Here is a 15,074-nt window from a genome sequence, read left to right as displayed (position 1 = left end):
ATAGAATAATCTGAGTATTAAAATAAAAAGTATGGAGTGCCTGGGTGGCTCAGTCGTTAAGCGTCTGCCTTCAGCCCAGGGCGTGATCCCAGTGTTCTGGGATCAAGCCCCCATCAGGCTCCTCCGCTGGGAGCCTGCTTCTTCCTCTCCCACTCCCCTTGCTTGTGTTCCCTCTCTCGCTGGCTGCCTCTCTCTCTCTGTCAAATAAATAAATAAAATCTTTAAAAAAATAAAATAAAATAAAAAGTATGAACAGTTCACAATCTGTTGAAGAAAATAGGGCACATTTCTTGAAAGACACAACTTACTAAAACTGACACAAGAAAGAAAAAACCTGAACAGCTCTATGTCTATTAAGGAAATTGAAATGGTAAGTGAAAATGATTCCACATAGATTAAAAAATGAAATCTTCCCCCAAAAGAAAACCTCTAGCCCAGATGGTTTCACTGGTGAATTCCATTAAATGTTAGGGAAGAAATAACACCAGGACCATACACAAACACTTTTAGAAAATAGAGGAGGAGGGGGAAACTTCTCATCTCATTTTATGAGGGCAGCATAACCCTGACACCAAAATCTGACAAAGAAATTAGAAAGAAAACTACAGGGGTGCCTGGGTGGCTCAGCTGGTTAAGTGTTCTACTCTTAGATCTCAGCTCAGGTCTAGATCTCAGGGTTGTGAGTTCAAACCCTGCACTGGGCTCCATGCTGTGTGTGGAGCTGGAAGGAAGGAAGGAAGGAAGGAAGGAAGGAAGGAAGGAAGGAAGGGAGGAAGGGAGGAAGGAAGGGAGGGGAGGGAAGGGGGGCAAGAGAGAGAGAAAGAAAAAGAAAGAAAGAAACTACAGACCAATATCTCCCATGAACACAGACACAAAAATTCTTAATAAAGTCAATTAATGTAATTCACCATACTAACAGAATTAAGTGTGGAGGGGAACATCTGACAAAATTAAACACTCATTCATAATGACAATAACAGCAATAAAACAAAATCTCAGCAAGCTAGAAATAAAAGGGAACTTTCTTAATCCCATAAAGGACATCTAAAAAAATTTCAACTAACATCATACTTAGTGGTGAAAGACCAAATACAGTCCCTCTGAGACTGGGAATAAGGCAAAGATGTTCTCTTATCGAACCTATTCAACATTATATTGGAGGCCGTTGCCATTGAAATAAAGCAAAAAAAGGAAACAAAAGGCAAATAACTTGGAAAAGAAGAAATAAAATTGTCTTTATTCACAAATGACAGGAAACAAGGTCAAGAGTCAAAAATCAAATGAAAATATTTACAACAGCATTGAAAAACATTAAATAGTTAGGAATAAATCTGTGTAAGAAATGTACACTGAAAACTAAGGAACACTGCTTAGAAAAATTTAAAAAGACAAAATTAAATGGAGATATATACCATGTTTACAGACTGGAAGACTCAATATTATTGAGAGGTTAATTCTACCCAAATGAATATTTACGTGTGTGTGTGTAGGTATGTGTGTGTATGTGTATATCCCAAAATATATATATATATATATATAATAAAACTTATATAGAAATGCAAAGTGTCTATGATAGCCAAAACAATATTAAAATTAAGAATATTAAAGACTCACACTACTTGATTTCAAGACTTACTAAAGCTACAATGATCAAGACAGTGTGGTACTTTGTGCATTGTTTACAAACAATAAAAGAGAATACACTACTGATACACACTTCTAAAAAGAAAGAGGACTTGAGCTTGTCTTCTGTGTGGATTTGAAGAAGGGGTTGGTCAGGGCCTCAGCTGCTGTTGCCCTTTGCTCTGCATCCAGCAGCAGCCTCTTCTCCAGGAGGTTCAGAAACAGACCACACTTGTACAGCCAACTGATTTTTGACAAACGCACTCATGTAATTCAATGTTCAAGGGGGGAAAGTCTTTTCAACTGAAAAGTCAAAACAACTGAATAAAAAAGAATGGGGAAAACAATGAACAGCACACATAAGAATTAATTTGAGATGGATCAGAGACTTAAGCGTAAAGGCCAAAACTTACAAACCCTCTAGAAGAAAACCTAGAGTATCTGTACATCCATGAGGAAAGGACTGACAGACTGGGCTTCATTCAAAAATTAGAAACTTCTCATCAAAACACACCGTGAATAAATAGGCAAGCCACAGTTGGTGAGAAAACACTCAGAACACTTATCTCACAAAGAATCAGTATCTAGAACTCAATACAGTTGAATTCTAGAACTCAATAAGACAGACTATGTAATTTTTTTAATGGCAAAAAATTTAAACAGATACTTCACAAAAGACAATACGTCAATAGCTAATAAGCACATCAAAAAGTATTCAACACATGCTCACCAAAAAACCTTTATATAAGAACATCCAGAGCAACATTTATAAAAATGCAAGTAGCTTAGGTGTCCATCAAAAGAATGGAAAACAAACTACAGTATATTTATTCAACAGAATATACAATAAAAGAGAATACACTACTGATACAGCAATATAGACGGATCTCATAAACATTACACTGAAAGTCAGACCCCAAAAATCTATGATTCTATTACAAGAAATTCTAAAAAAGGTGGAACTAACCTATTAGTAAGTTGATCAATGTTTGATTCACCGGCAATGGGAAAAATTGTCTGGGAAGGAGACCAAGGAAACTTTCTTGGGTAATGAAAATGTTCTACAGCTTGATGAGGGTGTGGCTACAGAGGCAGACAGACCTATAAATTCATTGACTTATACAATTAATGTATATGCAGTTCACTGTATGAAAAATTAGCTTCAATAAAAATATAAAGGTATACATACAGTTAATATTTTGGGGGAAAAAGAACTAAAGGTTTGTCTAGTTAATTAACAAAAATATTATGCTATTTTCTGGAGGAAAAAATAGTCATGGCAGGTTAGAAAACTAATCTGTTTCCCTCCAAAATTCCTTTTCCCTCAGAAATGAGTATAACACATGTGAGGAAATATTAGATTAAGGAAACCAGTTCAAGACCTGCAGGAGTTTCTAGGGTAAGGATATACCAAAGCTTTTATTTTCTAGACATCCCATCTGTAAAATGGGTATATGATCTTGCTTACCTCCCAAGGAATTCACATAAATTAGTAAATTAAAACTTGTCACACTCTGGAATAAAAATGCTTTTTAAAAAATTCAGTATTTTACGTCAATATTTTACGATTATAAGACTCCATCCAGGCTAAAATTAAACTAGTGACTATAATTGCCACTGACAAGATAGGCTCTGTTCCCATGCAACATTCGAAAGGTAGCTTACACTGCTGAACCAGAAGCAGAGAGTTTTGCGTTGGAGTACTTTAATACGTTTTTATATTGCATATAAAGCACATAAGCATAAACCAGTAAGATGCCTTGCTGAAAACTACCTTCTTTGTGAAAGCAGGCTGTAATTCTGAACAAGTTTTCAATTTTCACAGTGCTGCTAGGGTAAAACATTTTAAAGAGTTTAATTTTTTACAATGGATTCAATGACATAGGATTATCTAACAAAGTAATGGCTAATCAATAGAAGGTTTAGTTGTCAGGTGAAACATATAACACACTAAAAGGGATTGATTGCCAGACTTCCCCTTATTTACTAGAAGGTATATATTTAAAATGACACAAACTTGTTACCAAGCTGCATTCTTTTAACCTTGCAAAAAGCTGCTTAAGAAATCTGTTCAGCAGCCCTATAGCAAAACAAGATATAGTATAATGAAAATGGCTAGTGATTGGGGGGCAGGAAGGGGGGAAGACAGGGACCTTCAGATATATGGTAACATCAAATCAAGTCCACAGCAAGAATATGGGATAGAAAAAGCAAACTATAAGGCAATATCTAGGGAAGCTGGAACTGGGCTTTAAAAATGCCACACTGATGCTACCCAATCTCGTTCAATGGATGCAAAGCCGTATCTGATCTCATTCCAAGTTACTCTTAGGGCAGATTTTTAAAAGGCTCATACAAAAGGGCACAATAGGCTTCCCCCCCACCAATCTTCTTGTTTTTCGTAAAATGGTACATCCACATTAAGCACTGAACACAAAATGAATTGGGTCCATATGGACTTCGACCAGCATATAAGCTGTTTCCTTTATAATTTATTCACAATATCTCAAGTCTCTATATGAAAATACACTATTTTATGGTCATTGCAACCCGGGAGTTCAATAATATTTTTTCTACTAAGTCAGTGATTACACAATTTATCAAAGAATGATTACACTGAAATAAAAATAAAACAAAATACCAACCCCCTACACAGTCTTCCTTCCTCAAAGTAATTTTAAGAAAGCCGGTTATTAAATTGCTTCTTTTTGAAGAAGGGTTTTTGTAGCTAGACACAAATTGCCAAACCATGTTTTTTTAAAAAAAGTTATTAGACTCTGAAGGATCCAGCCAAAGTGGGAAGTTAAATAAACAAATCACTTCATCAGACTTGGAAAGATCACTTGTGTCTTACTTAAGAGACCTACATTAATTACCTTTAAGGTCTTTTACATGGACTATTTAAAATAAGTACAATTTATTTATTTATTTCAAATGAGGTGCTTCTTCCAAAGTATTAAATAATGTCTACAAATGCAAAAGCATTTTTATAAATAGGTAATTAAAACAGACGACTAAAATTAAGTCAAGCTGCAAAACATTACCCAGGATGCACTGGGATTTTTTTTTTTTTTAATAAACATCTCAGGCAATTTTTTTCCATCCAAAGCCCAAAACACTTCGGGGGGGGGGGGAAGAGAGGTAGGAAGTTTCATAGGGAAAAAAAACACACATATATAATGAAATAATGCCAAACCCCAAACTAAAGTATTTACAAGATAGTCCCTTAAGCATAGTTTGTCATATTGCAATTACACCTTGCCTACTGCCAAGTCAAAGTGCTTACTATTGCCACTAGAGGGAGAAATGTCTTAACACAAAGCAACGGCATATAGGGAATGGGTTTTCTTGAGCAATTATCAGAACAAAGCTCCCCTGGCTGTGTGTACCTACTAATTACTCAATACAATTAAAATGACTAACCTAAAACAAATAGCAAAAAAAAAAAAAAAACCCACAAAAACTTGCCTGGCTAATATCAGGGACTTCATTAAACCTTTTCCTCTCATCAATCAAATCATTAAGAAGGGAATGCCATCATATACAAACATTATAGTGCTATTAAAGGAAGTAAATTCACTGAGTTTTTTTTTTTTTCCTCTAAAGGAAGAAAAGAAGTGGCTCTCTTGAAAAAAGAAATGTCGTGGTATTTACCCATCTGGATGCTGCTTGAAAACAAATTGTCCTCCAAAGAGCAGAAATACAGTATGTTTTCTCTCAGTTCACTGGCTTATGAATGACTTTTTGTTGTTGTTGTTGTTTTGTTAATACACACTATAATGTCATTTTCTGTGTCAGTGATGTGCTTTTTCCTCCTACTCATCCAACTGTATAAAGGAGCTATGCCAATCAGACAGCCATGCTTACATGGGGCTGTTTAATTTTAAGTTCTTCACTGCTGTTTTTTATGGATCTACTCTAAGGTAATGTTTAGAACATAGGAATTTAGGGGCATGGGGGTAGGAAAGGAAAACATTTACTTATTCCTTCTAAAAGGCTTATGTAGTTCCCTTTATAAGGCCCAGTCATTAACAGAAGATGACAATAGAGTCATTTTTCTTTCAGCTGACAATTGTGACATTTTTCCAGCAGCGTGCAAGGTGTTGAAAACCTGGCAGCTGTTACCTCCTGGGATGAAGATACTTTTTTATCCTCCCTTGACAGTTTAACTCAGTGGGTCAGCACCTTTAAAGACTGCAAAGTATCCTTGAAGAGGATGGAAGCTTGAATTACTGCTCCCTCCCTAATCAATGTAAACCCTCACTGCAGGTGAAGTCTCCATCTATAGAGGTGCATGGGGGAGGAAAATGTAGTGCCCTGAGCCAGATGGTTTTTATCTTGTTTTTAAAGAATAAAGGAACAAGCTAACAAGGGAGACAGCTACTTTGTTAGCTTCTTGGCCTCTCTCATGGCTTTGCATCCCCAGGGTTCCAGCTACACAAGAGAAAGAATACAGAAAAACGTAAACACTTAAAGAAATATAACTAGAGGGCTGGCATCATGCTGCTTTCAAAGAGTTGAGAGAGCTTTACTCAATGCTTTATTTATCACTGCCCACGTTCTCAGGATGGTAAGTGGACACATACACAAAGGGAATGGGGGATGGGGGAAGGATTAGACAGAGGTCACAATTTACTCAATTACAAAGAAAGGCAGGGCTGACAGATCCTATTAGCACCAATGTGAAGCAAAGAAGGAGTTGCATGTTGTAAGGCTACGTTTTCAAAAAGTAATGAGTACTTTCGTGTATCCTCCCAAGCCTTTGCCCTTGTTTGCAGATATGAATAAAAGCTCTGAAAAACAGTTGCTATGGTTTCCTTGGCTTCACATTTTAGGAACAAAAGTAGAAAGAAAATTGTAGCCACTGTGTACATTCTTTAAGCAAAAGTTCACACTTTACTTAATGCAAAGAGGTAAGAAGATTAGTCCCAAATTCAGAAACTTAAAAGGATACACTGCTTCTTTCCCCACCAAGTCTCCTGCCTTCTGATATTGGAAATTAAATGGACAAACAGGTATACAAGATGGCTTGGTGACACAGAGGGTAGCATCTCCCGACTTTCTCCTTCAGTATTTTCTTTTTCTGCTAATGTCTTTGTCAGGTTTTGGAATTACGGTTTTGGTGGCCTCATAATACAGTCAGGAAGTGTTCTTTCCTTCTCTATTTTCTGAGTTTGTACAAGAGTGAGTTATTTATTTCTTAAATGTTTGATAGAATTCACCAGTGAAACCATGTTGGGGCCTTTTGATAATGTGATTTCTTTAAGAGACATCTAAGGTTATTCAAATTTGTTTCACCTTGCATTGGTTTCAGTAAGTTATATTTTCAAGGAATTTGTCCATTTCATCTAAGTTGCCAAAACTGTGGTTTAAAGTTGTTTATGATATTCCCTCATTATCCTTTAAATGGACCCTTCTTTCAGCTCCTCCAATGATTAAATAACTCAAAGTTACCACGCAGTGGTCAAAGTCTATCATCACCTATGAACTGTACTTTACAACAATATACATAAACTATAAAATCAGTTTAAAACAATATTAAACTTGCTAGAATGTAACTGAGCATTTTAAAATCAATAGTGAAAGAGTTCCTGAAATCCCATTAGAAATATCTGCAAAAGAATCTCAAGGGATTGGCCTACATGATGCAAATCCTACTTACATCAACACTAGGTAAAAGGCAGCCTTGACATCTTTTTATCTGTATAACTTGACTAAAGTGGGAGGGGGGAGGGAGCAAATGGCACTTCATTATTGTCATGCAACAGAGAAAAGAGGGAGTTTAAACAGCTTATATATTATGTCCTACATTAAAAAAAATCAGCAGTGGGGTAATCAAGTTCAGGGCAGTCCTGGACAGCTGCCCTGTGACCCGCTTCTATTGACCCCTGCTATTCATCACTCTTCCCTAAGATTGAGAGGGCAAGCTCCTAGGGAGTGACCACCACAATAGACAGACACAAGCCAACAGTAATCTGGTTCCAGCAAAAAACCAGATGGCACTGCAATAAATTTACAAATCTGCATTCATGGGGCTGTTAAAACACCCAGAAGCTAAAAGATTCGGAGGGCCCCAGGAGGATCTCCTACTTCCCCGTTTCTAAAGGCCATTTCTCTTTCCAAGAACACTGAGTTCATGCTCTTCATAAAGAGAATAGTGATAAAACCCTTTACAAAGAGAGGAGGGGGAAAAGCCTCATGACCTAATTAATCTCCAGAGCTTGGATCTCAGCACTGAATGACAGATATTAGAAAAATCATTTTGGAGCAGTAGGAGGAAAGACAAAAATAAAAACAAAACGGTTGTTGTATCAAAGTGGAGAGGGTGAAGCGAACCTGCTAAAAAGCAATGAAAAAGCCACAGCATATCTCTTTCAAATACTGCACACAACGGATCTTGCAAGTAGAAAATGATTCAATAATGTATGCATTTATTTTTAAAATGAATCAGATTAGTCCCATGTGTGACCTGCTGGTCCATCTGTATGTGCTGGACTTAATAGGCACGATTCTCTCTCTTGCTTCAGTTTGAAGTATGAGAGAGATAAATTTAGTTTAATTTTCAACAGATCAGCCTATCCATTTTCCAAATGGACCATCTGGATCAGCCTATTAAAATTAATTTATAACTTTGCAGAGTGAAAATTCGTTTGTTAGCTTAAATAAAGTTGCCAAAACTTTTTGTCGTGTCTTTGTTTTCTGACAGTTGTTTCTGTATAGTGGGCAGAGTCTTTCCACCTCTAAATTTATCTTACTCAATACTCTTCTATTTATTTAGATTTATATATCAGGTGTTTGTCTCCAAATAGTTAAAGTTGTAAGTGCACAGTATCAATTACTAATCATTCAGGTTTTTAACAAAAGCTTCCTGAATGGATTCAATTCTACTTACTAAACAATTATTTTTATCAAAAAGGGAAAGTACCCATCCCCCAATTTTTACCATATAGTAAATTAAAAAATGAGTATATCACAGTTTCAAGTACTTTCTCCCTACACTAACACTGTACTACGAACTGGAATCAGAAGGCAGAAGTAGAAACGCTTGAGCAACACTGAGATCTGGGTTTTAAATCACTGATGAGCTAATAAGCAAGTCATCCAACCTCCTTAAGTCTCCATTTTCTTCATCTATAAATCGGAGGCCCTATCTACCAACTCCGTAGGTGACTGTGAGGACGGAATGAAACGAACAGCAGGTTTGTGGTGGGCACTCAACAAATACTAGACCTCTTTTCTCTTTTCCTAAGAATAATGCCATAAGTGTAAGTAAATTGAAATTATTTTTTCTATTGCTAGTGCTCATCTTATCCAACTTTATATTAAAAGTGAAGAGGTGGTATACCTATTCTCTGGCAACACTGTAAGAACTTGTTTTTGTTGCTAGTGAGAGACAGAAGATGTTAGAGGTTGCTGCAGGCAGTGAGAAGAGCAAATTTTTCAAGCAAATGTTTTTGAACATTTTAATTTTAAAAAAGAGAGCACCATGGAATTAACTTTCAAAGTAAAATGTGTTACTTTTGGGGAGTGGGGTACAGTGAAGAGAAAATTTTTTTTAACATTATCATCAATAATGGTCTTTACTTTTAGAAAAGGCAAACAAATACTGCTCAGACTAAAAGGAGCTAACTTCACTAGAAGCAGATTCTGTTTGATTGTTAATTTTTAAAAAATGTATTAAGAATCTCAAAAGGAAAATAAGGTTTAAAGCCAACTGTTCTACTATCTGCACTTAAGAAGCATTTCAAGTTATTTTTTCTGACCCAGAAAACTTTTCTTTGATGTTGTTTTCACTAAATGTAAGCAATTGACCTGTCCTGTACTTGTAAACCTAGGATATTTTTAAATGATTGGGAAAACAATGTTACCTGATTGAAACCGATGGCTATAGCCACCTCAACTTCAGAGTACTGTTAATTTAAGCTCCAGTGCTTAACGAATGGCAAATTGAGGGTTTCCTGTCTTTTGTTTTGTTTTTGGTAGCTTTTTATTTTAAGACAGACTGAATTTCATACCTGTCTAAGTGAATTCTTCTCTGGTATTATCTTCCTAGGGGGTTCGCCATTATTACAGTCTTCTCTCTCTGAGGAATTCTGTGAAAGAAAGTAAGCTTTAATTCAGTTCTCATTATCTTCAATCTTATTCTGTGGGAGTAAACTGAATTACATTTCTAATTCTGTAAGCCAGAATACCATGTATATTTACGCATATATTCCTTTGAAGATTTATATACATACAGACATACACTTATGTAAAGGAAAACATATGCCCATGTATATAAATAAATGTAAGTAGGGACCTAGGTGGAAAGTATTTCATCTATATTTAAGCACTGCCCAGCAGATCATGGTCATTAGAAATCTAGTTTATTGCTCTCTGAAAATGCAGATTGACACTGGACACAAGGCAGCTCCAGTTTATACTCAGCTGGTAATAACTTAGACCATGATTATTACCTTCTCTTTTAAATAATTAGTTTTAAACTATAGTAAATGTTTGGTCACGAGAAATTCTCAGTCTGGATCCTAAAATAAATAGTTTTTTCTCTTCTTCCTCTTCTCAGATTTGATTTTCTTTTATTAAAAATAACATAGGACTTTGCTCAAAACAACATCATGTCATCAGTGGTTTAAGATTAGAGTCCATTCTTGCCACTATCACCTCAAACAGCAGCTAGAAGACCATAAATGTCAATGGGGTCCTTAAAAGATTAAGAAGAGGGGAAAAAACAACAATCCAATTGAAAGCGAATTCAGAATCCTAAATATCAACAGAGTAATAAAACAGCAATCCATGGGATGGGAGAAAATATTTGCAAATCGTGTATGTTGCAATAAAGGATTAATATTCAGAATATATGGGGAGGGCACCTGAGTGGCTCAGTCAGTTAAGCAGCTGACTCTTGATTTCAGCTCAGGTCATGATATTGGGGTCCTGGGAGGAGCCCTGCAGCAGCCTCCATGCTCAGCAGGGAGTCTACTTTAGGATTCTCTTTCTCTCCCTCTCTCTGCCCCTCTCCCCCATTCACGTGCGCACGCGTGCACACTCTAAAAGAAGTAAATCTTTTAAAAAAAATCCAGAATATATAGAGAAATTGTAAAACTAAACAAACAAAAACCCCCAAACAACCCAATTCAAAAACGCACAAAGGACTTGGATAGACATTTCTCTCAAGAAGATATACAAATGGCCAACAGGCACATGAAAAGATGTTCAACATCACTAATCATTTCAGGAATGTAAACCAAAACTACACGGCGGTACCACATCACATTCATTAAGAAGGCTCTATCAAAAACAACAAAAACCGAAATACATTTTGACAAGGATGTTGAGAAACTGGAACTCTTATGCACTGTCAGTGGGAATATAAAAGGATACAGTTGTTGTGGAAAACAGTATGGTGGTTCCTCAAAAATTAAGAACAGAATTATCATATGATCCAACAATTCCACTTCTGGATATATACTAAAAAGAACTGAAAGCAGAGTCTCAAGAAATATGTGTACACCTGTGTTCACAGCAGCATTAACTACAATAGCTTAAATGTGGAAGCAACCCAAGCGTCTAATGACTGATGAAGCAATAAATAAAATGTGGTGTAATACATCAATGGAATAGTATTCAGCCTTAAAAAGGAAGGAAATTCTGGTACATACTACAACATGGATGAACCTTGAGGACATTTTGCTAGGTGAAATAAGCCAGTCACAAAAAGATAATTACTATATGAATCCACTTATATGAGATACTTAGAGTAGTCAAAATCATACAGAAAGCCGAATAGTGGTTGCCAGGGGCTAGGAGAAGTGGAGGAATGGGGAATTATTGTTTAATGGAGTTTCAGTTTTACAAGATGGAAAGTTATGGAGACGGATGGGGGTGATGGTTGCAAAATATCATGAATGTATTTAATACCACTGAACTTACATTTAAAAATGGTTAAGATGATAAATTTTATGTTATATGTATTTTACCACAATACAAAATAATTGGAAAAAAAATTTGGTAATCAACACATCGTAAGTCACTACCTGCAAGGCAAAATACAGAAAATACAAATACAAATTATTTGGGTTCTATTTTCTATAACTACATTCGTTAATATTTCTAAATTTGCAAGTATAAAAAATTTTGATATACTCATTACACCACATATATTCATCACATTCTAACTAGGGAACTACTTTAGTTTTAGATGCAGAAGTTATTTCTAACGTGTTTATCTGAAAATTTTCATACAACTATGAGATTATTAGTATAGGATTGTAACTATTTTAAACTTATATATCTTTTGTGGTTTCTATCAAATATTATTATATTTTAAAAGATATTTAAGGATAAGCAGCATGTACATAAGTGTCATTTTAAGGCCCTTGCACCTCTGTGGCTAACATCTGTGTGCCTTGTGCATTGCCTGTAGTTGGTTGACAGGCCAGTACTGTAAGGTGTTCCTTTGGGGCAGAAATCTCTTAGGAGATTTAACTTGATATTTGACATTTGTGATGACCACTATAAAATAATGGTCCCTAAAATTAAGACAAAGAAGAAAAAAATGTGCTATGCTACAAGCAAGGCACAGAGACTCAATAACGTCAGAGTTCTAATTGGGTTTTCTCCCCATTTCAGAAAAAAATAGTGTAGTCTATCTACCAAAAAAAAAATTAGACACACAGTGAATTAATGACTGTAAAGCATTCCAAATGAGGAAACTAGCAACATATGCTACTTTAAGATAAACAGAAGGAGGGAAAGGTCAACATTAAACCCATAAAACCAACTTGTATATTTAACTTTTAAGAAAAATAAAGTACAAATCAATGTTTTAAATGCTAAAATTAAGTGTTTTATGTAATACAAACTTAAGCCAATATTCAATTACAAACTTAAAATTTGCAAGAAACTATACCCCAGACCATGAAATTCCACCCTCCTTTAAATAAAATACTATTTATAATCCAAATTTGTTTAATTCAATGTGAAGTCCTACATTTCAACATTAATTATGTTTTGTTAAAACGTCATCATAAAAAACTTGGAAGCCTAGTTACTTTTTGGTAGAAGTTTGTAATAGTGAAGTTATTTTAAATCACATTTTTACTCCATAGGTGATTGGGGTGAAACCAAATTGATGGTAAACTATAAAACAGTAATTTGAACATAATAGAATGAGCAGCATCTAGCCCATATCCACAATTTTCTTCCTCCTGATCCTCTATTTTATCTGATTTAGATGAGGAACTGTTGCATGGGTATCACTAAATTTGACTCTGTTGTTACCATAAAATAGAGGTAGGGACATTAAACAGTCATGGTATCAGGAGCAAGGAGTAAGGTACCCTTCTAATAGTGAAGAGGAGATGCCAGCAAATAGGAGATGAATAGCTCACAGTCTTGAGGGTGGAGGGAAATGAAAAAACACCCATGTATACCTAAGTGGTCGCCTCCATGCTTCTCAAAGCCTTTGTGCTCTCCAACATCACCCAGGAGAGCTCAGCAGCACAATTATCCCTCTTATCTTTTTCTATGATGCATCCCAATAAGCAATGTTCATAACTGCCTGGGTCATCAAGCTAAATTATGTCCAGTAAGTTCTATTTAAGGGTAATCACTTGATACAAGCAAGACTCATGCCACAAATTAGTGGGTGAAAGTTAGACAAATAACAGGATAGTTACATAACTTAAAATACATCTCCATGAGATATTTAATAATTACAAAAAGAAAAACAATAACCTCACAGTAGAGAGATCTGACAGACACCACCTTAACATTATGTGCCTCTTGGGTGCCTCGGTGGCTCTGCTGGTTAAGCGTCTGCCTTTGGCTCAGGTCATGATCCTGGGATCCTAGGATGGAGTCCCGCATTGGGCTCCCTGCTCAGTGGGGAGTTTGCTTCTCTCTCTACTCTTACCCCCTGCTTGTGATCACTTACTCTATCTCTCAAATAAATTTTAAAAATCTTAAAACAAAAAAACCAAAAAAATTATGTCTCTTGATATGATGTACTGAGAAGAACACATTATTACTTCGGAGTTAACCTTGCCAAAAACACATAATCTCAATCTGATCATAAGAAAACATTAGACTAACCCAAATTGAGGAATATTCTAAAAAATTACTAGTCTGTACTTAACAAAAAATGTCAGAGTCATGAAACAAAGACTAAGGATCTGTTTCAGGTGAAAGGAAACTAAAGAGACATGACAACTGAATGCAACCTGTGATCTGAGATTACTTTGGGGGGTTAAAGCAAAATTGATGGTAAACTTCTCTGTACAGAATTATATAGTGAAAAATAGTGATCTGCACCTAACAGGACGAGTAGTGCCTCTCTAGCCCATACCCACAATTTTCTTCCTCCTGATCCTCAATTTCATTTGATTTTGATGGGTAACTACTGGGTGGACATCATGACATAATGGTATAAAGGACATTATTGGAACAATTGGGAAAATTGAATAAGTTCTATAGATGAGCTAATAACATTGTATCGATGTTAATTTCCTGATTGTTTCCCCCACTTTTAAAAACTTACATATAGAAAAATTCACTTGTTTTGGTGTACAATTATATGAGTTTTGGCAAAAAGCATAGTTACGTAACTGCCACCATAATCAAGATGTAAAGCGTTCATCATTTCCCAAATTCTCTTGCATTGCCCCTTTACAGTCAATCCCTTTCTCTCATAATCACAGATTTTTTTTCTCAATAATTTTGTCTTTTCCAAAATGTCACAAAATGGAATCATATAGTATAGAATTTTTAAAGTCTTTTTCCACCTAGCTTAATACATCGAAGATTCATTTGTGTTGTTGCATATATCAGTAGTCATTTCCTTTTTTTAAAAAATATTTTATTATTTTAAAGAGAGAGAGCAAGAGAGCAGTGTGCAAGTGGGAAAAGGAGACAGACAGACTCCGCACCAAGCGCAGAGCCTGATGTGGGGCTTGATCCCATGACCCTGAGATCGCAACCTGGGCCGAAATCAAGAGTTAGATGCTTAACTGACGGAGCCACCCAGGTGCCCCAGTACTCCTTTCCTTTTTATTGACAAGTTGTATCACTATATGGATATACCACCATTTGTTCATACATTCAATTTCCTCATTTTGATAATTTGTATTGTGGTTATTAAAAGAATGTCCTTGTTTTTAGGAAACATACAAAGAAATACTTATGTTGGTAAAAGGACATTATGTCTGTGACTTGCAAATGGTTCAGAAAAAATATGTAAATGGATGTGAGCATACATATGTACGTAGAAATAAGGATAAAGCAAATGTGGTAACATGTTAACATACAGAAAATCTGTGTGAAGAGTATAAGGGGATTCTTTGCACTATTCTTTAAACTGTTCTGTAAATCTGAAATTCTATAAAAATAAGAATTAACAAGTAAAACAGATGAAACCTAGAAAAAAATATCTTAAAAATGGAAAAATAAATTTT

General features: G+C 35.6%; 1 protein-coding gene across 9 annotated transcripts in view; it reads right to left on the bottom strand.

Moving 5' to 3' along the window:
• BTRC (beta-transducin repeat containing E3 ubiquitin protein ligase) overlaps positions 1-15,074 on the bottom strand; it is a 166,067-nt gene that overhangs the window by 64,821 nt on the left and 86,172 nt on the right. For 6 of the 9 annotated variants that reach the window (XM_019809176.2, XM_002913868.4, XM_011235986.3 and 3 more), the window contains one exon: positions 9,639-9,716. The exons of the other annotated variants lie outside the window; for them this stretch is intronic. In XM_019809176.2, coding sequence (XP_019664735.1) covers positions 9,639-9,716 — 78 coding nt within the window. The remainder of the gene's footprint in view (positions 1-9,638; positions 9,717-15,074) is intronic. 9 annotated transcript variants of the gene reach the window in all.

This window comes from Ailuropoda melanoleuca, chromosome 6 (genome assembly GCF_002007445.2).
Source record: "Ailuropoda melanoleuca isolate Jingjing chromosome 6, ASM200744v2, whole genome shotgun sequence".
NCBI lineage: Eukaryota > Metazoa > Chordata > Mammalia > Carnivora > Ursidae > Ailuropoda > Ailuropoda melanoleuca.
Note: the sequence above shows the minus strand (reverse complement) of the source record. Positions and strands in the feature narration are given on the sequence as shown.